This window comes from Perca flavescens, chromosome 14 (assembly GCF_004354835.1).
Source record: "Perca flavescens isolate YP-PL-M2 chromosome 14, PFLA_1.0, whole genome shotgun sequence".
In the NCBI taxonomy this organism is placed as follows: Eukaryota; Metazoa; Chordata; class Actinopteri; order Perciformes; family Percidae; genus Perca; species Perca flavescens.
Genome location: NC_041344.1, coordinates 987,814 through 1,013,406, shown reverse-complemented (window position 1 = coordinate 1,013,406; position 25,593 = coordinate 987,814). Strand labels below are relative to the sequence as shown.

The 25,593-nt window shown below is 39.1% G+C and overlaps 1 pseudogene and 5 gene segments (V, D, J or C); 3 read left to right on the top strand and 3 right to left on the bottom strand.

The window, feature by feature from the left end:
- Positions 1–879: 879 nt before the first annotated feature.
- On the bottom strand, positions 880–3,846 carry LOC114568453 (Ig kappa-b4 chain C region-like; annotated as a pseudogene).
- Positions 3,847–3,952: 106 nt separating this feature from the next.
- Positions 3,953–4,458, top strand: LOC114568452 (Ig kappa chain V-V region L7-like). The segment is given in 2 exon segments: positions 3,953–4,004; positions 4,112–4,458. Coding segments are annotated over 2 exon segments (399 nt in total).
- Positions 4,459–9,398: 4,940 nt separating this feature from the next.
- On the bottom strand, positions 9,399–13,285 carry LOC114568450 (Ig kappa-b4 chain C region-like). The segment is given in 3 exon segments: positions 9,399–9,922; positions 10,909–10,960; positions 13,280–13,285. Coding segments are annotated over 3 exon segments (402 nt in total).
- A 2,541-nt stretch (positions 13,286–15,826) lies between these two features.
- LOC114568736 (immunoglobulin kappa variable 3-20-like) lies at positions 15,827–16,570 on the top strand. The segment is given in 2 exon segments: positions 15,827–15,964; positions 16,181–16,570. Coding segments are annotated over 2 exon segments (360 nt in total).
- A 2,870-nt stretch (positions 16,571–19,440) lies between these two features.
- LOC114568449 (Ig kappa-b4 chain C region-like) lies at positions 19,441–21,697 on the bottom strand. The segment is given in 3 exon segments: positions 19,441–20,004; positions 21,344–21,395; positions 21,686–21,697. Coding segments are annotated over 3 exon segments (408 nt in total).
- A 231-nt stretch (positions 21,698–21,928) lies between these two features.
- On the top strand, positions 21,929–22,471 carry LOC114568733 (immunoglobulin kappa variable 4-1-like). The segment is given in 2 exon segments: positions 21,929–21,980; positions 22,088–22,471. Coding segments are annotated over 2 exon segments (399 nt in total).
- The last annotated feature ends 3,122 nt before the right edge of the window (positions 22,472–25,593 follow it).

Sequence of the window (25,593 nt, the reverse complement as noted above, 5' to 3'; positions counted from 1 at the left end):
TCTGACTCAACAGCTGCACTGGAACTAAAACAACAGAAGCTTGAATAAACTAAAATATGTTTAATAATTGACTTTAAACATTGTAACACTAAATATACTTTATCTAACTAGAATTTATACTGTAAAGTATTTAAATAAAACAGGGTTTGAAACATTGTGCTGCACATCAAAGCCAACCCCTGTTGAAGTATGTTATTGTTAATGAGTTTAATCCAGAATATGATAACATATGAAAACTAAAACTGTAGGTATCATTTATTTATTTATATCTTACTACCTTCCACTAAAACTCAAACATACTCATTGTTGAAATAAATTACAAAATGTGATTTATGTCATGTTGTAATATTGGTAACCATGTCTATAACATATTTTAGTCATTTGTAGTTATTTTCTTTTGGCTTCTCTTTACTTGTAATGTAAATATTTCAAGGGATTGAACTGCAAATCACTCTCATTTTATCTCTCTCCATGCTGATGATGTAGTGCTTTTCATTACATATTTAGAAAATATTTATCAGACATTTTGTAGTTTGTTTAAATAATAATGAATGTTCTTTAGAGACACTTAAAGCAAATAACATATTACAGTCCTTACTATAAACACACTAAAGTAATAAGAGATGATTGGATAATGTTTCATTGAAATGTTCCGACCATGAGTTTTCTTCCAAAGATTTATCTTTATAGACATTGTTTTATATAATCCTATACTGTCTTTCTACAGTCACCTTGGAGAAATTAAAACAAGTTTGTTGGATCAGTTTGTCTTCAAAAATTCATAAAGTCAGTGAAACCATTAAGAAAAGATGTAATAAGACACTTTGATAATAATAAACATTGGAACTGGAACAACTGATTTGATGAAAACGTCTTTATTATCTGGAAACACTGAAATAATAGTGAAACACTGCAACAATCTGGCAAATAGCGCTGTCAGTACACGTAATATAAAAGACAATTGCAGCAGGGATGAATTACTCAAGTACAAAAAAATTAGACTGACAATTGTCAGAAAAGGTGACCAAAACTTCGGAAAAATTGACAAAACCTTGTCAAACAAGCTGGTAAATGTGTCTACTGAAACTTGTCAAATAAAAGCCAGAGCTAGTAGCAGAGAGCAGAGTGAGAGCAGTGTCAGAGTAAAACCAGTAGCAGAGTCCCTGCCAGTGAGTCAGCTCAGGACTGGGAACACTGGTCTCTCCTCAGTGTCTCTGAGAGCGGAGTCTGGGAACCCTGGGTGGCCTCACAGGTCACAGAGCCCACCTTCCTCCACTGGTCTGCAGGGAGCCTCAGGGTGCTGCTCCAGCTGTAGTGGCCATCCTTCCCCAGCACCCCGGGGCTCCTGCTCTCCTCCCAGCTGCTGCTGCTGCTGCTGCTGCTGCTGCTGCGTCCACCTTCCAGGCCAGACTCCAGTCTGAGGGGAAGCCCTTGTTGGCCAGGCACATGAGGGTGGCCTTCCCCTGCTCCAGGTCTTCTCTGGAGGGGGGCAGCACCGTCAGGTATGGGCGCACATCACCTATAGGAGCAGAGGTGGGAATTGTTAAAAAATATTTCACATACAGTAAGTAAGAACACCTCAAACGTTAAAATAAGCGACAACAACATCGAAGAAATGACAATAATATGACAAAAATGCCACAAACGTCAAGGAAAGCAACATACACAAACATTGCAAAAAGCAGCAAAAATATCAACAATGTGTCAGACGTCCAGAAAAGGCAACAAAAATTCTATAAAAATGACACAAATATTGAAAAAAGCAGTAAATGGTAGGAAATACTAAGAAAACGGCTAAAAACCCTGCAGAAAAATCAAAAAAAGCATAATAAACTGCTATAATGTTCAGGGTGGGACGCACATCACCTAGGAAACACCAATCAGCTAGGAGCAGTATTTCTCAAATCAGGTTAGGGGTACTAGGGGTACTACAGGTGGTACATGATATTTACTTTTAAATGTTAAAGTATCAGTCATGTATAATTGCTAAAAATTATTATACTATGAGTGATTAATGAAACTTCTGATAGATTCTAAACATTTTAAAAATGGCATTTAAGTGTTTTTCATTTACAAGGTTATGGTTTAGTAAATCCAACACTGCCGTTGTTCTACCAAAAAGATTTTGTGCTGGTCAGTGTTTACTTGGCTGAAAAGATATTTCAAAGAGGGTTCATTACTGAAAACAGTTAGAGAACCACTGGCTTAGAGAACAGGGAGCACACAGCTGTCAATCAAACACCAGCAACTCCGCCCCCTTTACTGTGTGAGAGTGGGTTATCTTTCCTTTAAGGAGTTTCTGTCAGATGGTTTTTCTGCTCCACCAGTCACTCACTCACACATTGTTTCACTTCCCTTTAAGAAACCTCTCATGCATATCAGCACAGAAAGAGTCCTCATATGACCCGAAATACATCAAACTGATTTGATGATTTTAAATTTTAAAATACCAGAAAATTTTTTTTGTCTTATACTATTTGAAGAAAACAATACAATATAGTTTGAATACATATGCCGTCATCTATGATTTTGTTCAAGGTCGAGGTACATTTATACAAAAATGTTTACAGTCTGAACTCTCAGAAAGGCAAAAGTTTATCAGATCCACTTTTTAAAAGACATTATCAGCTATATAAAACAACTGACAACCATATTTAAAATGTTCATATGACGGATTTAAAAACCTCAGAAAACTGAGGTAAAAAGACAATCCGAAAAATTATGAGATAAGAGATTTCAGCTTCATTCTCACTGTTTTGAAGTACGGTAAGAGAATTCAGTTCAATTTCAAGATGAAAGAGGAGAAATGAAGAATCAAACTGAGTCTATAAAGTGATCTATATCAGTCCAATGGGACTGATATAAAATCTACCGCAAATGTTCAGACAACAACGTACAAAAACCTCTCACTGTAGAGAGACACGGCTCTCTGACTTTGTCTGACAAAACCTAAACTACAAGTCCTCAAGTTTCTGTCCTCTAAAATCTGATACCAAGATTTCTCCTGCCAATAAAACACTTACATGTTTTGATTCGTCATTTAAATTTCAAATAAAAAACTGTATTTTGATTGTTGGTAGAACAATGTTGAAAAAAATCATAAGAAAATGTTGAAAAATCAGATATATCAGCTTTATGAGAGTTAGATGTCTGCAGAAGACAAAAATATTGCTCATGAATTAACAAAATATATCAAAAATTGCACTTACATCCAAACTCCAGTCTGGTTCCTCCACCGAACGTGTACCACAGTGATACAAACTGATTGAGCCGTCGTACAAAAACCTCTCACTGTAGAGAGACACGGCTCTCTGACTCTGAACACAACAAACTCAACAACACACATTCCCAGTTCACCCAGTTTCTGTTATAACTGGTTGAAATGTTTAAAACCGGATTCATTAACTATGAACATGTATATAAGATTTTCTTTTGTGAAATGTTAAACATTTACAAGTTAAATTAATTTCTGTTTCAGTAAAACAAATTGAATTTAAGAAAAACTGTCTCATGCACCCAGCCAATTGTAAATAACTCATCATAAACTCATGTTTATTGTAAATCATGATCAATTAGAAAAGTAAGAAATCTGTTTGGATTTGTCCCACTGTGATGTTGTTTATGTGGTAGTGGGTTAGTGGGAATTCACAAAAAAATTTTGGATGGAAAATTTATCGCTCAAACTCAAACTAAATCCACATTAAAATGCTTCCTGCCACATTATGAATCAATCCTGTGATAAAGTGATTGATCCGTAGAGAAACAGCATCCTCAGAGTAATCCAAGTCCCTGTTGGAGTCAGTCGGAGCATTTCCATAGAGAGCCACTTTGCATCAGCAGCACCATGCTCCAGTGCTCTGGGAGAGTTTATAGTCCTGAGAGTTGAACACTGGATGACTGACAGCTGTCCTTCATGACAACAGAAGCCCCAGAAATCCTCCTCATCAAAAACATGACTCTGATCTCCGTCCTCATCTGGACTCTCCTCTGCTGCTGCTTCACAGGTAAAGTCCAGAGAATCAAACTCCTCTCCTCTATCAACATCCGTCCCTCTGAAATGAAGCCGACTAAACCGTGATGCTGCTTTATGTTTTTGTCTCTGTATCCTCAGAGTCCAGAGGTCAGGTCACAGTGACTCAGCCTGGAGCAGTGAGCTCTGCTCGGGGAGACTCCGTCTCCATCAGCTGTAGGGTCAGCCAAAAAGTTGAGGTAGCGACCCATTCAAGTTGGGGTTCGAATATTGGAAAACAACTTTTGTACTGGTACCAACAGAGAGATGGAGAAGCTCCTAAACTGCTCTTTAAGTTTGTTAATGAGAGTGCATCAGGGATTCCAGATCGTTTTTCAGGCAGTGGATCAGGGACTGACTTCACTCTGACCATCAGTGGAGTTGAGGCTGAAGATGCAGCAGTTTATTACTGTCAGAGTATACATGCTCCGCATGTGTTCACACAGTGAAAAAGCGTCGTACAAAAACCTCCCTCAGTCAGACTGAACAGAAACTGAACTGACTGCTGCAGCTGGAAGCTACTGCAGAGACTGATACAGTTCACTGAAGACACACACACACACACACACACACACACACACACACACACACACACAAAGAATATTTTTCATGAGCTAAATATTTGTGGTTATAATCTGACAGCATGAGCTGAAGTAACAAACAACCATTAAAATTCCCCTAAAGTAACCTGAATGAAATTTAAAGATCCTGCCCTTTGTCCTTAACAAGCACATATTTCCTTTCAGGAAAGTTCAAACAGTCCAACTCCACAGTGAAAGAAGAAAGATCCCAGGCCTCTTATTAGAAAATGTTTAAAAGCCTTTATTTAGAATTTTTATTACATTAAAACCGAGCTGGGTAGTAACCCACACGTAGCATCACAACCAGCCTTCTTCAGGGTCTAGTCCTCAGCACACAGTTTCTCCTTTAGTAGACACCAGAGAATTACAGACACAGCTGAGTCAGCTCCACTGATTCACTGTATATATAACATCAATGTCCACACATCACATTGATATATCTCAGGACACTGAAGCTCCATATCTGCAATATTACCAATGTTTTTCTGTGTCATAAACCTAATGTATTCTGGACACAATTCAAACAGTACATGTCACTGAAAAAAACTGTCCGTTCATACTTCATAGGTATAGGAGTTGTCTCTAATTTAGAGAGATAGTATTTTGACAGAAGAAAAGTGTTTTGATTCAAACAACTAGTAAGTTTGAGGCCTTTATTCATTGGTTCCTTTTTATATACAAGACCCTTCTGGGCCGATCACCACCTTACTTATGTCACCTGCTGCAGCCAAAGTCCATCACATACAATACCCGGTCCTCACTTCATATTCAATGAAGAATTTACAAATCCAACTTTGCCTCCGGTCTCCAGGTAAGAACGCTGATTGATTTCCACCTCAGCAGCCAGTAATGGAAGGCCAACAAACACTGTTTTGTCTTCGCAAACTGTCAACATTTTGTGTTGATAAGACCCTCATGACCTTTTATAAATCATACATCGAGTCTGTACTAACATTCTCAGTAATTTGCTGGTATGGTAATCTCAGTGTCAAGGCCAAAACTGCTCTTTCCAACATAGTGAAGGTCAGCAGTAAAATGATAGGTGTCCAGCAGTGTAGCCTCACTGACCTGTATAATAGACAGGTAGTTAGGAAGGCCAATGCAGTTTTCTCTGATAGCTCCCATCCCCTTCATTCAGAGTTTCAGAGTTCACCTTCTGGGTCTCAGATTAGATTACCTCCAGTAAAGAGCAATAGATACAAGCACTCATTCGTCCCGACAGCCATCTCTTTTCTAAACTCAGCCCGGAAGAGTAGAGAGACTATAACTATTAAATAGTGATGGGGTTATTATAACATGTATAGTATTGACGATTGGTGATGTAGTTGATGAAATGGTGATTATTAAGGAAATTGTTTATGGAAATGTTGCTATAATATTTTTATGAGGAATATTGTTAGATGTGCTTTTTAACATATGGTTCCTTTAACATATGGTCATATTTATCTTCTCAATTCTCTGTTGTTTAATCAGCGCTTGTAACATTAAGTATTTTTATGTAGTTTGGTCTTGCATTTGTGACTGTCCTGTATTTATGTCTTGCTGCAGAACCAATTGCCCTACGGGGAACAAATAAAAGTCTAAACTAAAACTTTGTTTTTTTCTTTCTTTTTCACACTCTGTTTCCTCTCCAGGTGAGAACACTGATTACTTTCCACCTGTGCAGCCGGTAAAGCAGGATTGGTTCCCTCAGGCTCGGCCAATCAGCAATCAAGGCAGTCAATAAAAGGAGCACACCTGAGATGAGTTTAGTCTCTCTGCCCTCTGATCCCTTTGCAGTTTGAGCTGTGGCAGTTTTTTGTTAAATCTTTAAACTTGTATGTAGTTGGAGGTTGAAGACTTTAGGTTAGTTGGGGTACCCTGTACATTTTAGACACGGGTTTTTATTTTGTATACATACACCAAGTTTAGTGGTAGATGCCACCCATGTATGTTTTGTTAAGCACTTTTTTAGAGAGGTGTGCTAGGTCTTTTGGTTTTTGTTTTATGAGATAAAGCTGAGCTAGGCCAAGTTTTGTTAGGTTAATTTCATTAATTTGGCCTGACCTCCAGGTCCCATTCTCCTCTGCCTTTTTGCGTCGTACAAAAGCGTCGTAGAAAAACCTCCCTCAGCTGGAGAGGAACTGATCTGACTCAACAGCTGCACTGAAACTAAAACAACAGAAGCTTGACTAAACTAAAATGTATTAAATTATAACTGAATTTAAACATTTTAACACTATATGTAATGTATCTAACTACAAGTTATACTTTCAAATACTTAAAAAAACAGGGTTTGAAACATTCTGCTGCACATCAAAGCTGACCTCTGTTGAAGTATGATTTCAATTCTTTAAGTTCTTTAATCCACAGAGTATGATAACACATGAACACTAAAACTGTTAATGTTATTCATTTATTTTAAATCTCATCACTTTTCTCTGAAACTCAAACATACTCACTTTTGAAATAAATTACATTATTATGATTTATTTCATGTTGTAAAATTAGTAGTCATGTCTATAACATATTTTAGTCATTTGTAGTTATCTTCATTTGTCTTCTCAATACTTGTAAATATTTCCAGATGTTGGATACTGGTAGGGTACAGATTTGATCATTTGCAAATTATCAAAGAGTTTTTATCAATATTAATAAAGTTATGAATATGGTTATTAATAACCTTATCAAATCGACAAACAATCAAAACGGGGCACCACCCTGCAAGTCAGGGACCAATAATCAAACTGTGGAACAGTCTCATTTCTGTGGTAATCCTTTAAAAGGAAATAAAGGAAAGGGGTGATTTCGAGCATGGACCTATTCAACCAGCAATTATTACAATAAGTACACAAATAATCACAAGCAACTACTATTTAAGTATAATAAGATTTATTTACGTCACAATTATCAGTAGCTAATCAATAATCCTTCAATAATAAACTTATATACCTTTTACAATATCACAACCAAAAACAAAGCAAAAACAAAGCAGCATGTCTCATGGACACGTGTGTGTGTGTGTGTGTGTGTGTGTGTGTGTGTGTGTGTGTGAGTGAGTGAGTGAGTGAGTGAGTGAGTGAGTGAGAGAGTGAGTGAAAGAGGAGGGGCAGTGTCGAAATGTAGTTCTAACACAAACAAAAATGGCTACTCCTGTGAGCTGCACATAACTATTTAGCCTCAAGAGGGCGGTAGTGGTGCTGGGTGCACGAGGAGGGGCTGAAGAGGCCGAGGGGGTTGCTAGGCAACGCGCACGCTTAGCCTAGTATGCTAGGTCATGTGTTAGCTCTGTACAAAGTGATGCCGGCTCCACGTGGCTAAGCTAGCAGCGTTAGCTCTGGAGCTGTGTGTGTGTGTGTGTGTGTGTGTTAGTAAAAGAAGAAAAGGGGTAAAGGAGGAAAGGCACTCTGATCTTAGTTATCGATAATGACCAGCCCCCTCAGCCACTCAGGTCTGGACCACACGTGTAGTTGGGACAGACTCTGAGACTTTTGACTTACCGAGGGAAACGGTCACTATAACCACTCCAGTAGCTAACAGCTGATTTCCGCGATTATCTCGCAGACAGTACTTAAAACTCCGTGAAAGGAGTGATTTAACAGGTAGCGATTACATTACTCAACACAACATAATCAACAGTATCGTGATCACTGATACATTCACAGAAACAGATTAATAATCACATATGGACCAGTACATGATAAAATCAGATCACCTTAATGGCAACAAGTGGTAGCGAATTGCTAATTAATAAACACACTACTTATCTCTGCCCAGACGTCAGCCTTCTTACGGTGTGTTCAGTCCGTTTGTTTCTGTCCAGAGATTTCCACAGAAATCAAACAGAGCGGGTCCCTGGCGCTCGTCAGTGGCCACGGAGAAACTGCCCTCCAAAAAGGCAGCAAGGGGCAAGTTTAGTCGACTTTGAGAAGAAAAACGTTGTTTCCTTCTCACTGCAGATATGAAAACACTGGTGTGTTTTCAAGGATCCACCGAAATTAAATCCACTTTCTCCAGAAAATGGAAGTTTTAGCACAAGCACTTGCACGCTCCTTTCAGCAACGGAGTTGTAATGGAAGACAAAGGAGTTTTCTAGGATCAGGCTATTTATAGGTTAAGACTGCATGCTGTTTTTATGGTCCTGCTGAACCAATAGGAAGACTCGAAACTCTTGAAAGGGTGAAGACTACAATCTTGTAGTTCTTTGACTTCCTGCCAGTTGTGAGGCTTTTTCCCCTCCGGCTGGGTCTTTCCCATAGAGGTGTGAACTCACCAGGCTGGGGGTTTTGCAAATAGGCCTGTCTTTTGTCTCTGAGCTCTTTGTCTCTGAGCACATGTGTGTGTCTTGTATCCAGAGGTCAGTTTAATCTGAGGCCTTTTGGTTAAAATCAGATTTAACACCACTGATGGTTCCAACACAGAGAATAAACTACAGATCAGTCATTTTATCTCTCTCAATGCTGATGATGCTGTGCTCTTAATTTCAGATTTACAAAATATGCAAAAGACTTTTTGTAGTTTGTTTAAATAATAATGAATGTTCTTTAGAGACACTTAAAGCAAGTAACATATTACAGTCCTTGCTATAGACACACTTAAGAGATGATTGGATGATTTATCATTGAAAAGTTCCGACCATGTGTTTAGTTCCAAAGGTTTATCATTATAGACATTGTTTTATATAATCCTATACTGTCTTTCTACAGTCACCATGGAGAAATTAAAACATGTTTGTTGGATCAGTTTGTCCTCAGGATTTCATAAAGTCAGTGACACCATTAAAAAAAGATGTAATAAGACACTTTGATGATAATAATAAACATAGAAACTTAATTTGATGAATATGTCTTTATTATCTGGAAACACTGAAATAATATTGAAACATTGCAACAAGCTGGTAAATGTGTCTACTGAACCAGGTGAAATAAAAGCCAGAGCTAGTAGCAGAGAGCAGAGTGAGAGCAGTGTCAGAGTAAAACCAGTAGCAGAGTCCCTGCCAGTGAGTCAGCTCAGGACTGGGAACACTGGTCTCTCCTCAGTGTCTCTGAGAGCGGAGTCTGGGAGCCCTGGGTGGCCTCACAGGTCACAGAGCCCACCTTCCTCCACTGGTCTGCAGGGAGCCTCAGGGTGCTGCTCCAGCTGTAGTGGCCGTCCTTCCCCAGCACCCCGGGGCTCCTGCTCTCCTCCCAGCTGCTGCTGCTGCTGCTGCTGCTGCTGCTGCCGTCCACCTTCCAGGCCAGACTCCAGTCTGAGGGGAAGCCCTTGTTGGCCAGGCACATGAGGGTGGCCTTCCCCTGCTCCAGCTCTTCTCTGGAGGGGGGCAGCACCGTCAGGGTGGGGCGCACATCACCCACTGCAGAGACCGAGAGAGATCAATAAAGTTTATTCAGAGTTTATTGCCACAGTGTTACACCAACATTGCCTTGGTGATTGGTGCATACATACACAAACAAACGTTTTTGTCATTTTTTGACACTTTGGGACGTTTCACAGCTCAAATCATCTCAGGTGAACTAAACTCCATCTGTTGGTTGCAGCAGAGGAGGCTACTCTCTCTTCTGGTCGTCCTCAGACTGGATGAAACTGGTCTACTGTAAACGTTTCACTTCCCTCTCTGAGCTCAGTAACCGTGACAACAGACAGGCATCACTGCTGAACCATGACAACAGACAGGTTTCAGCACTAAAGATAAAAAGTTTAACTGGCACCCTTTCACTGCAGTGTCATTCTCTTTTAATTTTTAAAACTAAACATTCAGAGTTTCAAAGTTCATAATATTACACATTTGATGAAGATTGTTAAAATTATCTTAAGTGTTTCTTCTAGTAACGTAACGTACTAAAGTATTTGTTCTGTTGATGTAAGCAGGAATCATTACAGAACAGTCAGACTTCACTACTCAGACATTACAATAAATATTGTTAACGACTGAATTCATTTTTCCAATTCATACAACTCTCAATAAAACAAGTTGCATATCTTTAAAATCATCAGTCTGAAAGAAAGATTGAGTAATACCCATGCACATTAAACATGAGCTAAAGGATCTTGCCAGAGTATTTTAAAACTTTTTAAAACAATATATCTATACAGAATAATTAAAAGTAGTTTTGTACAATGAAACAATTACAATGTATAAACAAAAAGTTAAATGTTTTGTGCAACAAGATTATTCATTAGTATTTTTAATCGGGTTAACAACACTGAAGACTTCAAGAGTTGTTACAAATATATCAAATTTCAAACATAAGACAATATATTGTAGTATAATCTGCAGCTATGAAATTCAAACAGAATAGATATCAAATCTGGGTAATTAAAAGAGTGAAATGTACTTACAGTTAACATCCAGTCTGGTTCCTCCACCGAACGTGTACCACAGTGATACAAACTGATTGAGCCGTCGTACAAAAACCTCTCACTGTAGAGAGACACGGCTCTCTGACTCTGAACACAACACACTCAACAACACACATTCCCAGTTTACCCAGTTTCTGTTATAACTGGTTATGATGTTTAACACGGATTGACACACTATGAACTATGTGTTTAAGATGTTCTTTGTGAAATGTTAGACATTCACAAGTCACATTAATATCACTTTCAGTAACACAAATTGAAAACTGTCTTATACATCCTGCCAAATATAAATAATTATCATGTTTATTGTAAATTATGATAAATTAAACATAACTATGTTTAATTGTATCCCTCTGTGATGTTGTTTGGGTGGTAGTGAATTAGTGGGAATTCACAAACAATTTTGGATGGAAAATGTGTCCACCAAACGCAAAGTAAATCCACATTAAAATGCTTCCTGCCACATTATGAATCAATCCTGTGATAAAGTGATTGATCCGTAGAGAAACAGCATCCTCAGAGTAATCCAAGTCCCTGTTGGAGTCAGTCAGAGCATTTCCATAGAGAGCCACTTTGCATCAGCAGCACCATGCTCCAGTGCTCTGGGAGAGTTTATAGTCCTGAGAGTTGAACACTGGATGACTGACAGCTGTCCTTCATGACAACAGAAGCCCCAGAAATCCTCCTCATCAAAAACATGACTCTGATCTCCGTCCTCATCTGGACTCTCCTCTGCTGCTGCTTCACAGGTAAAGTCCAGAGAATCAAACTCCTCTCCTCTATCAACATCCGTCCCTCTGAAATGAAGCCGACTAAACCGTGATGCTGCTTTATGTTTTTGTCTCTGTATCCTCAGAGTCCAGAGGTCAGGTCACAGTGACTCAGTCTGGAGCAGTGAGCTCTGCTCGGGGAGCCTCCGTCTCCATCAGCTGTAGGGGAACCCAAAGATGTTTACAGTGGGGGTTCTGGATACAAACAAAGGGAAACCCTTTTGAGCTGGTACCAACAGAGAGATGGAGAAGCTCCTAAACTGCTCATTTACTTTGTTAATGAGCGAGCATCAGGGATTTCAGATCGTTTTTCAGGCAGTGGATCAAACTCTGACTTCACTCTGACCATCAGTGGAGTTGAGGATGAAGATGCAGCAGTTTATTACTGTCAGAGTTTTCACTCTATCAACAGTCAGAATGTGTTCACACAGTGAAAAAGCGTCGTACAAAAACCTCCCTCAGTCAGACTGAACAGAAACTGAACTGACTGCTGCAGCTGGAAGCTACTGCAGAGACTGATACAGTTCACTGAAGACACACACACACACACACACACTTTATAGTGTTCATCATGCCTCTACCATATTTCCTCCTACAGGTCAAACAGTCCACCTCAACAACCTGAAAGTTTCCTCAAATGAAGAGAACAGTTCCAGTGAAGAAGAACAATCAGAACATTCAAATCACAACAACAGCAGAGTCAGCTCCACTGATGTACACACACTAACCAAATTCACCGTATATATAACATCAACATCCACACATCACATTAAAATATCTCAGGACACTGAAGCTCCATATCTGCAAAACAACAAATGTTTTCAGTGGCAGAAACACTGACACTGTCATAAACATAATGTAATCTGGGACACAATTCATACAGAACATGTTAACAAACAAACTGTCCTTTCATACTTGATACTTATACGCCCATCAAAAGAGTTGTCTGTGTATAGAAAGATAGTCTTTTGGACAAATAAAAAGTGTTTTGATTTAAACAAGTAACAAGTTTGAGGCCTTTATTCATTGGTTCACTTTCATTTACAAGACCCTTCAGGTCCGATCACCACCTTACTTATGTCACCTGCTGCAGCCAAAGTCCATCACATACAATACCAGGTCCTCACTTCATATTCAATGAAGCATTCAGTAATCCAACTCTGTCTCTAGTCTCCCATTTTTTCAATCTGCTGCCACTCGCGACTGAAAACTCTGCAAACATTCTTAAACTGGACAAACTCATTTCATCTTTCAAAACCACCATCTCTTCCTTGTTCACTGACATATGAAGTTGCTTTTCTGTCAGTTGCTGTTTAGTGGCCGGTGTATTTTAAAAATAGATACTTTAATTTTCACTTCACTGCTCAATTGTTGTGTTCTGTGCCCATTACCATCCAAGGGGACGTAAAAAAACATGTTTGAATACAGCTTTTTGGAAATTATGTCATTGTGTTGTCCTGAGAGAAACACTACCTGATTCAAAACCTGTGTGAGTCCCAACACAAGCTCCACTATCAATTACATCAGCATGTTGACATCAAATTATTAACAATATACAACATCAAAATTAGAGGTGTCACCTTCATGTTAGTTAATGTGGATGCAAGCCAATATGTCAACACAGAGAACCAATATAACATGAAAACAGGCCAGTGTTGATCAGTGGCTGTCCAGGCCTTTCAGAGACACTGGTACACCGGCAGCACAATGATGATGTCACTGACTCTACTGCTGGCCACCCTGGGGCTCCTTGTTCAGGGTGACACAACAAACTCAACAAACACTCTTCCTGTTTTTTGAAAAATTTACTATTTCACTGTATATATATATAAAACACTGCCACAATTGTAAAGGATTACTCACATATTTATCAGATTTATTGTTAGATTTGCCTGAAAGTGAAATTGATCCCTCCAACAATAAATTAAACAAGACAGAGTTCTCAAAAGAAATGTCTCCACAGTGATCGAATCAAATCCACATTAAAATGCTTCCTGCCACATTATGAATCAATCCTGTGATAAAGTGATTGATCCGTAGAGAAACAGCATCCTCAGAGTAATCCAAGTCCCTGTTGGAGTCAGTCGGAGCATTTCCATAGAGAGCCACTTTGCATCAGCAGCACCATGCTCCAGTGCTCTGGGAGAGTTTATAGTCCTGAGAGTTGAACACTGGATGACTGACAGCTGTCCTTCATGACAACAGAAGCCCCAGAAATCCTCCTCATCAAAAACATGACTCTGATCTCCGTCCTCATCTGGACTCTCCTCTGCTGCTGCTTCACAGGTAAAGTCCAGAGAATCAAACTCCTCTCCTCTATCAACATCCGTCCCTCTGAAATGAAGCCGACTAAACCGTGATGCTGCTTTATGTTTTTGTCTCTGTATCCTCAGAGTCCAGAGGTCAGGTCACAGTGACTCAGCCTGGAGCAGTGAGCTCTGCTCGGGGAGACTCCGTCTCCATCAGCTGTAGGCTCAGCCAAACAGTTGGGGTAGCGACCCATTCAAGTTGGGGTTCAAATATTGGAAAACAAGTTTTGTACTGGTACCAACAGAGAGATGGAGAAGCTCCTAAACTGCTCTTTAAGTTTGTTAATGAGAGTGCATCAGGGATTCCAGGTCGTTTTTCAGGCAGTGGATCAAACTCTGACTTCACTCTGACCATCAGTGGAGTTGAGGCTGAAGATGCAGCAGTTTATTACTGTCAGAGTCGTCATTGGATCAACAGTCAGAATGTGTTCACACAGTGAAAAAGCGTCGTACAAAAACCTCCCTCAGTCAGACTGAACAGAAACTGAACTGACTGCTGCAGCTGGAAGCTACTGCAGAGACTGATACAGTTCACTGAAGACACACACACACACACACACACACACACACACACACACACACATACACACACAAACATAGCTTTCATCATGTCTCTACCAGATTTCCTCCTAAATTTCAAACAGTCCACCTCAACAACCTGAAAGTTTCCTCAAATGAAGAGAACAGTTCCAGTGAAGAAGAACAATCAGAACATTCAAATCACAACAACAGCAGAGTCAGCTCCACTGATGTACACACACTAACCAAATTCACTGTATATATAACATCAACATCCACACATCACATTCAAATATCTCAGGACACTGAAGCTCCATATCTGCAAAACAACAAATGTTTGCTGTGGCAGAAACACTGACACTGTCATAAACATAATGTAATCTGGGACACAATTCATACAGAACATGTCACTAAACAAACTGTCCTTTCATACTTGATACTTATACACCCATCAAAAGAGTTGTCTGTGTATAGAAAGATAGTCTTTTGGACAAATAAAAAGTGTTTTGATTTAAACAAGTATCAAGTTTGAGGCCTTCATTTATTGGTTCACTTTCATTTACAAGACCCTTCTGGTCCGATCACCACCTTACTTATGTCACCTGCTGCAGCCAAAGTCTGTCACATACAATACCAGGTCCTCACTTCATATTCAATGAAGCATTCAGTAATCCAACTCTGTCTCTAGTCTCCCATTTTTTCAATCTGCTGCCACTCGCGACTGAAAACTCTGCAAACATTCTTAAACTGGACAAACTCATTTCATCTTTCAAAACCACCATCTCTTCCTTGTTCACTGACATATGAAGTTGCTTTTCTGTCAGTTGCTGTTTAGTGGCCGGTGTATTTTAAAAATAGATACTTTAATTTTCACTTCACTGCTCAATTGTTGTGTTCTGTGCCCATTACCATCCAAGGGGACGTAAAAAAACATGTTTGAATACAGCTTTTTGGAAATGATGTCATTGTGTTGTCCTGAGAGAAACACTACCTGATTCAAAACCTGTGTGAGTCCCAACACAAGCTCCACTATCAATTACATCAGCATGTTGACATCAAATTATTAACAATATACAACATCAAAATTAGAGGTGTCACCTTCATGTCAGTTAATGTGGATGCAAGCCAATACATCAACACGGAGAACCAATATAACATGAAAACAGCTGGTAGAGTTCATTTCTTTCTTGATGCAAGTAGACTCTTTGTAAGTGATGAGTGTCAGCAGTGAGGAGGAAACAGCGTGACATGTTGAGGACAGCTACAGTTCACTGACTCTGTGTGTTTGCATATGTGTCCTGCCTCTCTGCTCCCAGCCGTTAAGAGGCCAGTGTTGATCAGTGGCTGTCCAGGCCTTTCAGAGACACTGGTACACCGGCAGCACAATGATGATGTCACTGACTCTACTGCTGGCCACCCTGGGGCTCCTTGTTCAGGGTGAGACTCTCTTCTGAAAACTTTGCTTCAGGATGCAACCAGGTTCACCACAATGATGTTCTGCTATGATGGAGAAACACTGGAACAAGCAGCATTTACCTTCTTCCATCTGTTCTCCATGTTAAAGAAATGACTCTCTTCTGTTTGGATGTTGATCATCTTTCTCTAAGATGGATTTGTCTCAATAACCCTTCTGCATCTTTTTCATGTTTTCAGGTTCATCAGGACAAATCATCCTGACTCAGTCTCCTGGATCTCAGTCTGTTGTTGCAGGACAGACTGTCTCCATCAGATGTAAAACCAGTTCAGATTTTGATAGTAGCTACCTCCACTGGTACCTTCAGAAATCTGGAGAAGCTCCTAAACTCCTGATTTATTCAGCTACAACCCGTCAGTCTGGAGTTTCAGATCGTTTTACTGGAAGTGGTTCTGGGACTGACTTCACTCTGACCATCAGAGGAGTCGAGGATAAAGATTCAGGAGTTTACTACTGTCAGCAGGGTTACAGCTGGTTAACACAGTGATACAACGTCGTACAAAAACCTCCCTCAGCTGGAGAGGAACTGATCTGACTCAACAGCTGCACTGAAACTAAAACAACAGAAGCTTGACTAAACTTAAATATATTTCATAACTGAATTTGAACATTGTAACACTAAATATACTTTATCTACCTAGAAGATATACTGTTAAGTATTTCAATTAAACAGGGTTTGAAACCTTCTGATGGACTTTAAAGCTGACCTCCTGTTGAAGTATGATTTCAATTCTTTGATAAATTCAATCCACAGAGTATGATAACACATGAACACTAAAACTGTAACAGGGCTCGACATTAAGGCTTGTCCGCTTGTCCGGGACAAGTGGATTTTTTGTAGGGCAAGTGGAAGAGAAATTTACTTGTCCCACTGGACAAGTTAAAACTCAAACAAACTAAAATGCCATTTTAGTTCACGTCATGTGCCACTCATTACGTCTATGTTACCGATTTGAAACGATAGTTTCTTTCCCCGCAATCCCGGTCAGCGCACCGCTAACGTTAGACCCAGCCCGCTGTTCAGCTCGTTCTCTGGAAGCAATGCAGCATGAAAGCATGGCGAACCTGCCGGTGTTAGTTAGCTAACGTTAGCTTGCTAACTAACTCCGCCTTAACGTTACCTCCTCGTCACATCGTTGACAGAAAAGGAGAGACCCGGTGCTAATACGGCACCGGTGCCTTAACCACCGTTATCTACCGGACCAAATTGCAACGCGTGCCACTGAAATGCCTGCGCTTCTCTCGGATGCTCCGAGAACGGACGTTAGAGGCAACCTAAACATCGCCGCATGTTACGCTAGTTAACACACTCAACAGCAAGCAACGTTAGCCTATCGTTAGCTAGCAGCTGGAGTAAACAGTTAAAATGCTGACAGCTAAACGGTGTAAAAGTGTGTCTGTATTTCACTGGAGAGGAACATATGACAGTGTGCCGTTGCTGTTGTCGGAAAAACACAGATGTTGCGTTCACTTGAAATTTGCCCCGCCAGCGTCGTGCTGCATTCGTAGTTGTTGTAAAATACCCTTTTTCCTATCCAGTGGTTGTTTTTGTTGTTTAACAGGAACTTACTGGTGAAATAAGTTATTTTTATAAGTTATTGTTGTTACATTTTTAATAAATCATTTAATTTTTCCTTAGCAATAAACAAGCCATTCTATAATGTCGTTTTTTTTTGCTCCTTTTTGAACAAAATAATAAAAACAATATGCAGATTAAATATCAGGTAATAATCAACTGTAAAGTAGCTACACCTTTTTAAAAGGATCTTTTTGGTAAATCAGCCTCTGCCGGGTAGAAATTTGTGAAATTGTATAAAAAAAGTTAACACCAACATTAAGTGGCAAAATCCATTGTTATGTCTACAAAATTATTTTAAATATAGTAGAAGTTCAAGTCACCACTACCTCTGGTCAAAATATTGATTTAGTATCTCAGAATATAATTTACGAATCTCAAAGTAATGAGAAAATGTCAAATATTGACTTAGAATCTCAATATATTGGCTTAGTATCTCAATATATTAATTTATCTCAAAATATTGACTTAGTATTTCAATATTGACTTAATATCTCACTATATTGTTCAGTATCTCAATATATTGATTTATCTCAAAATATTGACTTACTATCTAAATATATTGACTTATCTCAAAATATTGACTTAGTATCTCAATATATTGACTTAATATTTCACTATATTGATTTAACTCAAAATATTGACTTAGTATCTCAATATATTGACTTAATAACTCAGAATATTAACAAAGAATCTCAAACCAATAAGAACATTTAAAATATTGACTTACAATCTCAATATATTGACTCAATATCTCAAAGTATCGACTTAGTATCTCAATATATTGACTAAGTAACGTAGAATAGTGACTAGGAATCTGAAAGTAATGACAAACTTTAAAATATTGAATTAGAATTTCAATATATTAACTTCTGCACACCGGCGTGCAACATATTACTTTGTATTATGGAGTCTGGAGATCCTTTTTTCTTGTTGAAGGGGAAATCTATTGTTGGGGCACGTTTGTTTCTACTGTTTCAACAGAATTATATTAATGTTGATAGTGTTTGGAGGCTTTCAACGGTTTGTTCAAATTCTGCATTAGCAAAACACAATTTCTTTTATAAAATGATGAATCTTTACCCGGACAAGTGACTTTTATGCATGGACAAGTGAAACGTAAATGTACGTGTCCGAAGGACAAGTGCCTCAAAAAGTTAATGTCAAGCCCTGTGTAAATATTTTTTTTATTTTATGTCTTACTACTTTTCATAGAAACTCAAACATACTTATTGTTGAAATAATCATGTTGTAAAATTAGAAATCATGTCTAAAACATAATTTAGTCATTTGTAGTTATTTCCTTTGGTCTTATCTTTACATTTAATGTAAATATTTCCAGAGATTAAACTGCAGATCACAATCATTTTATCTCTCTCCATACTGATGATGTTGTGCTTTTAATTTCAGATTTAGAACATATTTATCAGACTTTGTGTAGTTTGTTTAAATAATAATGAATGTTCTTTAGAGACACTTGAAGCAAATAACATATTACAGTCCTTACTATAAACACACTAAAGTAATAAGAGATGATTGGATGATTTATCGTTGAAATGTTTCGACCATGAGTTTTCTTCCAAAGGTTTATCATTATAGACCTTGTTTTATATAATCCTATACTGTCTTTCTACAGTCACCATGGAGAAATTAAAACAAATTTGTTGGATCAGTTTGTCTTCATTAATTCATAAAGTCAGTGACACCATTAAGAAAAGATGTAATAAGACACTTTGATAATAATAAACATTGGGAACAACTGATTTGATGAAAATGTGTTTATTATCTGGAAACACTGAAATAATACTGAAACACTTTAACAAGCTGGCAAATAGCGCTGTCAATACACGTCAAATAAAAGACAGTTGCAGCAGGGATGAATAACTCAAGTACAAAAAAATGAGACTGACAATTGTCAGAAAATGTGACGAAAACTTTGAAAAAATTGACAAAAACTTGTCAAACAAGCTGGTAAATGTGTCTACTGAACCAGGTGAAATAAAAGCCAGAGCTAGTAGCAGAGAGCAGAGTGAGAGCAGTGTCAGAGTAAAACCAGTAGCAGAGTCCCTGCCAGTGAGTCAGCTCAGGACTGGGAACACTGGTCTCTCCTCAGTGTCTCTGAGAGCGGAGTCTGGGAGCCCTGGGTGGCCTCACAGGTCACAGAGCCCACCTTCCTCCACTGGTCTGCAGGGAGCCTCAGGGTGCTGCTCCAGCTGTAGTGGCCGTCCTTCCCCAGCACCCCGGGGCTCCTGCTCTCCTCCCAGCTGCTGCTGCTGCTGCTGCTGCTGCTGCTGCTGCCGTCCACCTTCCAGGCCAGACTCCAGTCTGAGGGGAAGCCCTTGTTGGCCAGGCACATGAGGGTGGCCTTCCCCTGCTCCAGCTCTTCTCTGGAGGGGGGCAGCACTGTCAGGTATGGGCGCACATCACCTATAGGAGCAGAGGTGGAAATTGTTAAATATTTTAAATAAGAACATTTCAAACATCAAAATAAGCGTCAAGAACATCAAAGAAATGCCAGAAACATGCCAAAAATGCCACAAAGTCGAAAAAGTTTTTTTGTTGGTCAGTGTGTATTTGGCTGAAAAGATATTTCAAAGAGGGTTCATTACTGAAAACAGTTAGAGAACCACTGGCTTAGAGGACAGGGAGCACACAGCTGTCAATCAAACACCAGCAACTCCGCCCCCTTTACTGTCTGAGAGTGGGTTATCTTTCCTTTAAGGAGTTTCTGTCAGATGGTTTTTCTGCTCCACCAGTCACTCACTCACACATTGTTTCACTTCCCTTTAAGAAACCTCTCATGCATATCAGCACAGAAAGAGTCCTCATATGACCCGAAATACATCAAACTGCACTGGACATAAAATAAAAGAACTACAAAATCTTTTTGTTTTAACTATTTCAAGAAAACAATACAATACAGTTTGAATACATATTCCATCATCTATGATTTTGTTCATAGTCCAGGTACATTTATACAAAAATGTTTACTGTCCAAACTCTCAGAAAAGCAAAAGGTAATCAGATCCTATGTAAAAAAACTGACAACCATATTTAAAATGTTCATGAGACAGATTTGAAAGCTTCAGAAAACTGTAAAAGTTATTTCATACTGAGGTAAGAAGACAATCAGAGAAATGATGAGATCAGAGATTTCAGCTTCATTCTCACTGTTTTACACAATTTAGTTTTAAACAATTTAAAATAAAGAAATTAAGGCTACATGTGAAACATTTTGAAGTACGCTACGGTAAGAGAAGTTCGGTAAAGCATTTATGAGTTCAATTTCAAGATTAAAGAGGAGAAATTAAGAATTAACTGAGTCTATAAAGTGATCTATATCAGTCCAATGGGAGTTTAAATTTACTGCAAATGTTCAGACACTGAAATCCAAAATTTAACTGATGATATGATATTTAATATTTGAGCAGAAACTTACATCCGACATCCAGTCTGGTTCCTCCACCAAAAGTCCACCACAGTGATCCAAACTGACTGAGTGGTCGTACAAAAACCTCTCACTGTAGAGAGACACGGCTCTCTGACTTTGTCTGACTAAACCTAAACTACAAGTCCTCAAGTTTCTGTCCTCTAAAATCTGATTACAAGATTTCTCCTGCCAATCAAACACTTACAATGTTTTGATTCGTCATTTAAATTTCAAATAAAAAACTATTTTATATGTATTTTGATTGTTGGTAGAATAATGTTGAAAAATCATGAAAAAATAATGTAAAATCAGATATTAAAATCAAATTGAACTTACATCCAAACTCCAGTCTGGTTCCTCCACCGAACGTGTACCACAGTGATACAAACTGATTGAGCCGTCGTACAAAAACCTCTCACTGTAGAGAGACACGGCTCTCTGACTCTGAACACAACACACTCAACAACACACACTTCCTGTGTTTTTAAAGAATTTACTATTTCACTGTATATGTATTAAGCACTGCCACAATTGTGAAGAATTATTCACACATTTACAGATTTATTGTTAAATTCGTCTGAAAGTAAAATTGATCCCTCCAACAATAAATGAAACCAGACAGAAAAAGTTTTAGAAAGTAATATATCCACAGTTAGTGTTAAATCCACATTAAAATGCTTCCTGCCACATTATGAATCAATCCTGTGATAAAGTGATTGATCCGTAGAGAAACAGCATCCTCAGAGTAATCCAAGTCCCTGTTGGAGTCAGTCGGAGCATTTCCATAGAGAGCCACTTTGCATCAGCAGCACCATGCTCCAGTGCTCTGGGAGAGTTTATAGTCCTGAGAGTTGAACACTGGATGACTGACAGCTGTCCTTCATGACAACAGAAGCCCCAGAAATCCTCCTCATCAAAAACATGACTCTGATCTCCGTCCTCATCTGGACTCTCCTCTGCTGCTGCTTCACAGGTAAAGTCCAGAGAATCAAACTCCTCTCCTCTATCAACATCCGTCCCTCTGAAATGAAGCCGACTAAACCGTGATGCTGCTTTATGTTTTTGTCTCTGTATCCTCAGAGTCCAGAGGTCAGGTCACAGTGACTCAGCCTGGAGCAGTGAGCTCTGCTCGGGGAGACTCCGTCTCCATCAGCTGTAGGACCAGTCAAGATGTTTACGTAGGGACTCTGGATACAAACAGAGGGAAACCCTTTCTGAGCTGGTACCAACAGAGAGATGGAGAAGCTCCTAAACTCCTTATTTACTATGCTAATACACGAGAAACAGGGATTCCAGATCGTTTTTCAGGCAGTGGATCAAACTCTGACTTCACTCTGACCATCAGTGGAGTTGAAGCTGAAGATGCAGCAGTTTATTACTGTCAGAGTTATCATTGGATCAACAGTCAGAATGTGTTCACACAGTGAAAAAGCGTCGTACAAAAACCTCCCTCAGTCAGACTGAACAGAAACTGAACTGACTGCTGCAGCTGGAAGCTACTGCAGAGACTGATACAGTTCACTGAAGACACACACACACACACACACACACACACACACACACACACACACACACACACACACACACACACACACATTTTATAGCATTCATTAATTAAAAGAAGAAGCCCATTCAAAACATTCAAATCAAAACAACAGCAGAGTCAGCTCCACTGATGTACACACACTAACCAAATTCACTCTATAGGAAACATTAATGTTAAAGATCAATGTGCAGGCTGGACACCCCTATACAGCATAGTGTATATTAATGATCAACAACTACATTTTCAAAACTGGAGGAATATATAACCGCCATAAACGATATTTTGAGATAAAATTGTAATAAAATAACTTCCGCATCTATCTATCACTGACCGGAAGTGACGTAACGCGAGGGAGTCTGGTCAAGTTCATGCTCAAATTACAATGGACGTGGATGAAGAAACCGAGCTCTCCAAAGTTGGCGAGCATGCCTATGATGGCCCACAGGCCTATAATTATGAGCCTCCTAGGTGAGATAGAGGTCAGGGGGAGATTAGGGGGAGGAACAATGGGCAGAAGAGAGAAGTAGAGTTGCGAACCAGTGGCGAATAGGGCAAGTGAGTTGTTACTGGTGGTGGTGAGTTACTGTGTAGTATGGTGGCTAACTCTGGTTCATCTAGGCTAGTACATTGGTGTTAACAATAAATCTGCTTTAGCAAACATACTTTCGACCTTGTTTTAAATTAAACATACATGTAGATTGTCTTAATTTAAGCCAGCAACGTTTTGTCTTGTGATATTCTACAACCTAAGATTTTAACGCTCAGACAGCTGTGGAGTCCATCCAAGCCATGCATGTATTAAGAGAAGCACTAAACACTATTATATTATACACTTCTATTATAGTCGTCAGTTTTCTACACAAATAACAAACTGTATCAAAATAATGTACATACTGTAACTACTTATATATAGCCATATTCTACTGCTCTTTATACTATTCCTCTTGCACATACAGTACACTTATTCTTACGTTACTGTTTCTGCACTACAATGGTACTGTTACCACACTGCACATATCTGTCTATATGGTTCAAACTGAATATCCATATTTATTCCGTTTTTCTTATGATATATTCTGTTAATACCCTGCATATATATCTATATTCTTACTAATATGTTACTCCTACTACATTGCACATATCTGTACATGTTGTTCATTACTTACTTACTTATACATATTTGGTTTTGTTTCACTTCTGGTTGGACACAAACTGCATTTTGTTGTCTTTGTACTTGTACTCTGCACAATGACAATAAAGTATAATATAATATAATCTAATGTGCATTATTGATGCTGAGGGATTAGCAGATTTTTAAACTCTGATGTGCATACATACCTTTATGGAATAGAATAACTGAAAATGTTACATCAAATAAGTCTATCACTCAGTATCAACATTGCACCCCTATCATTCTCTAGGCAATTCCCATACACAGCCTACAGGCAGGTGGTCCGATAGACATATGGGTTTCTGGGCAGGGAGATCAGGAAGGCGATACCAGCTTGTGTTGTGGCCGCAATCAGGAGGCAGTTTCCAGAAGAAGGGAGGCAATCAATAAATATATTTTGTTTTCACAAAATGAACACAATCACAAAGTGTCTTGTTGTATAAAATGTATTCATATTTTCATTGATAGTAACTAGGAGTGTTGGGCAAGTTACTTCCAAAATGTAGTTCATTATAGATTACTAGTTATTGTCATTTCAGAGTAATAAGTTATATTACAGTCTCTGAATTGTAATGCTTTACACTACTTTTGCATTACTTTAGTTTGACTTGGCAGGTAGCTTGTGAATTTCACCACCAGATCAATAAAGTCATCTTTATCAACTTTAATACATCATAACAAGAGTTCCCTCAAGACACTTTGCAAATAGAGTAATTTACACTATAATTTGGAGATGTTACACTATAATTTACAGGGACCCAACAATTCTAGTAATTCCCCCAAGAGCAAGCATTCAGTGCGACAGTGGCGAGGAAAACCTCCCTCTCAGGAAGAAACCTGGGACAGACCCAGGCTCTTGGTAGGCGGTGTCTGACGGTGCCGGTTGGGGGTGTGATGAACAGTGGCAATAATAGTCACAATAAAGCTAATTGAACTACGACTATAAATAGTAGTTGCAGTAGTTCATGGTGTAGCAGGGCGTTACAGGACGTAGCAGGGAACTGCACGGCATAGCAGGGTGTAGCAGAACCACGGCGACAGCTGCAGCCATGATTTAGGGGCCACCCAAGTCCAAGGAAAACTGCTAGGCGAAAAAAAATAAAATAAAAAGAGTTGCACAACATCACATAGTCAGTGGTCACAACACATACAACCTAACACAACCTAATACAGTCCAGTATGAAATGTCTTCTTCCTACCATTAGAAGTAATTTGTAAATGTTTATGTGTCATATACAGCGAATGATAGATGCAAGTTACACTACCTGATGAGCTTTGCAGACATCTGATGTTGCACTGTGACCCACGACGAAGCACTAATGGCCCAGGATCCTGTAGAGAGAAGCCCTCTGTCAGGTGCATCTATCCAGGGGCGGACTTTACCATTAGGCAAAGGTCGGCAATTGCCTTGGGCCCCGAGCTACCTAGGGGCCCCCAAAATGCCCCATTAACTTATGCTTAAGGTTTTTTTTTTTTTACTTTTCGCAAATTATATATTTCTAAAACTCTATTTGCGAAAAATGGCAGCAAATCATTAGTTTCGCAGACCGGAGGGCCCCCCCCCCCACCTCACTCACTACATTGGACTATTCCATTATCTCACTTACAGCGCATGTGCGAAAGTGACAAGGCTGTGAAGCGCCAAAAGCAAAAAACGGAGAAAAGAAAGTGACAGACAGACAGAGTGCGTGTACAGAGTAGAGTAAAAATGAAGCGAAACTACCCAAGCGGTGCTGAAAAAAGGAGGAAGCGGGAGGAAAGCAAAACGTTTTTAAAAAAATTGCCGAAGTTAACAAACTTTTTTGTGATGCCCGCCGCTGACAATGACAACAACGCTACAACCCATGCTACAACCACCATCACGAGCGT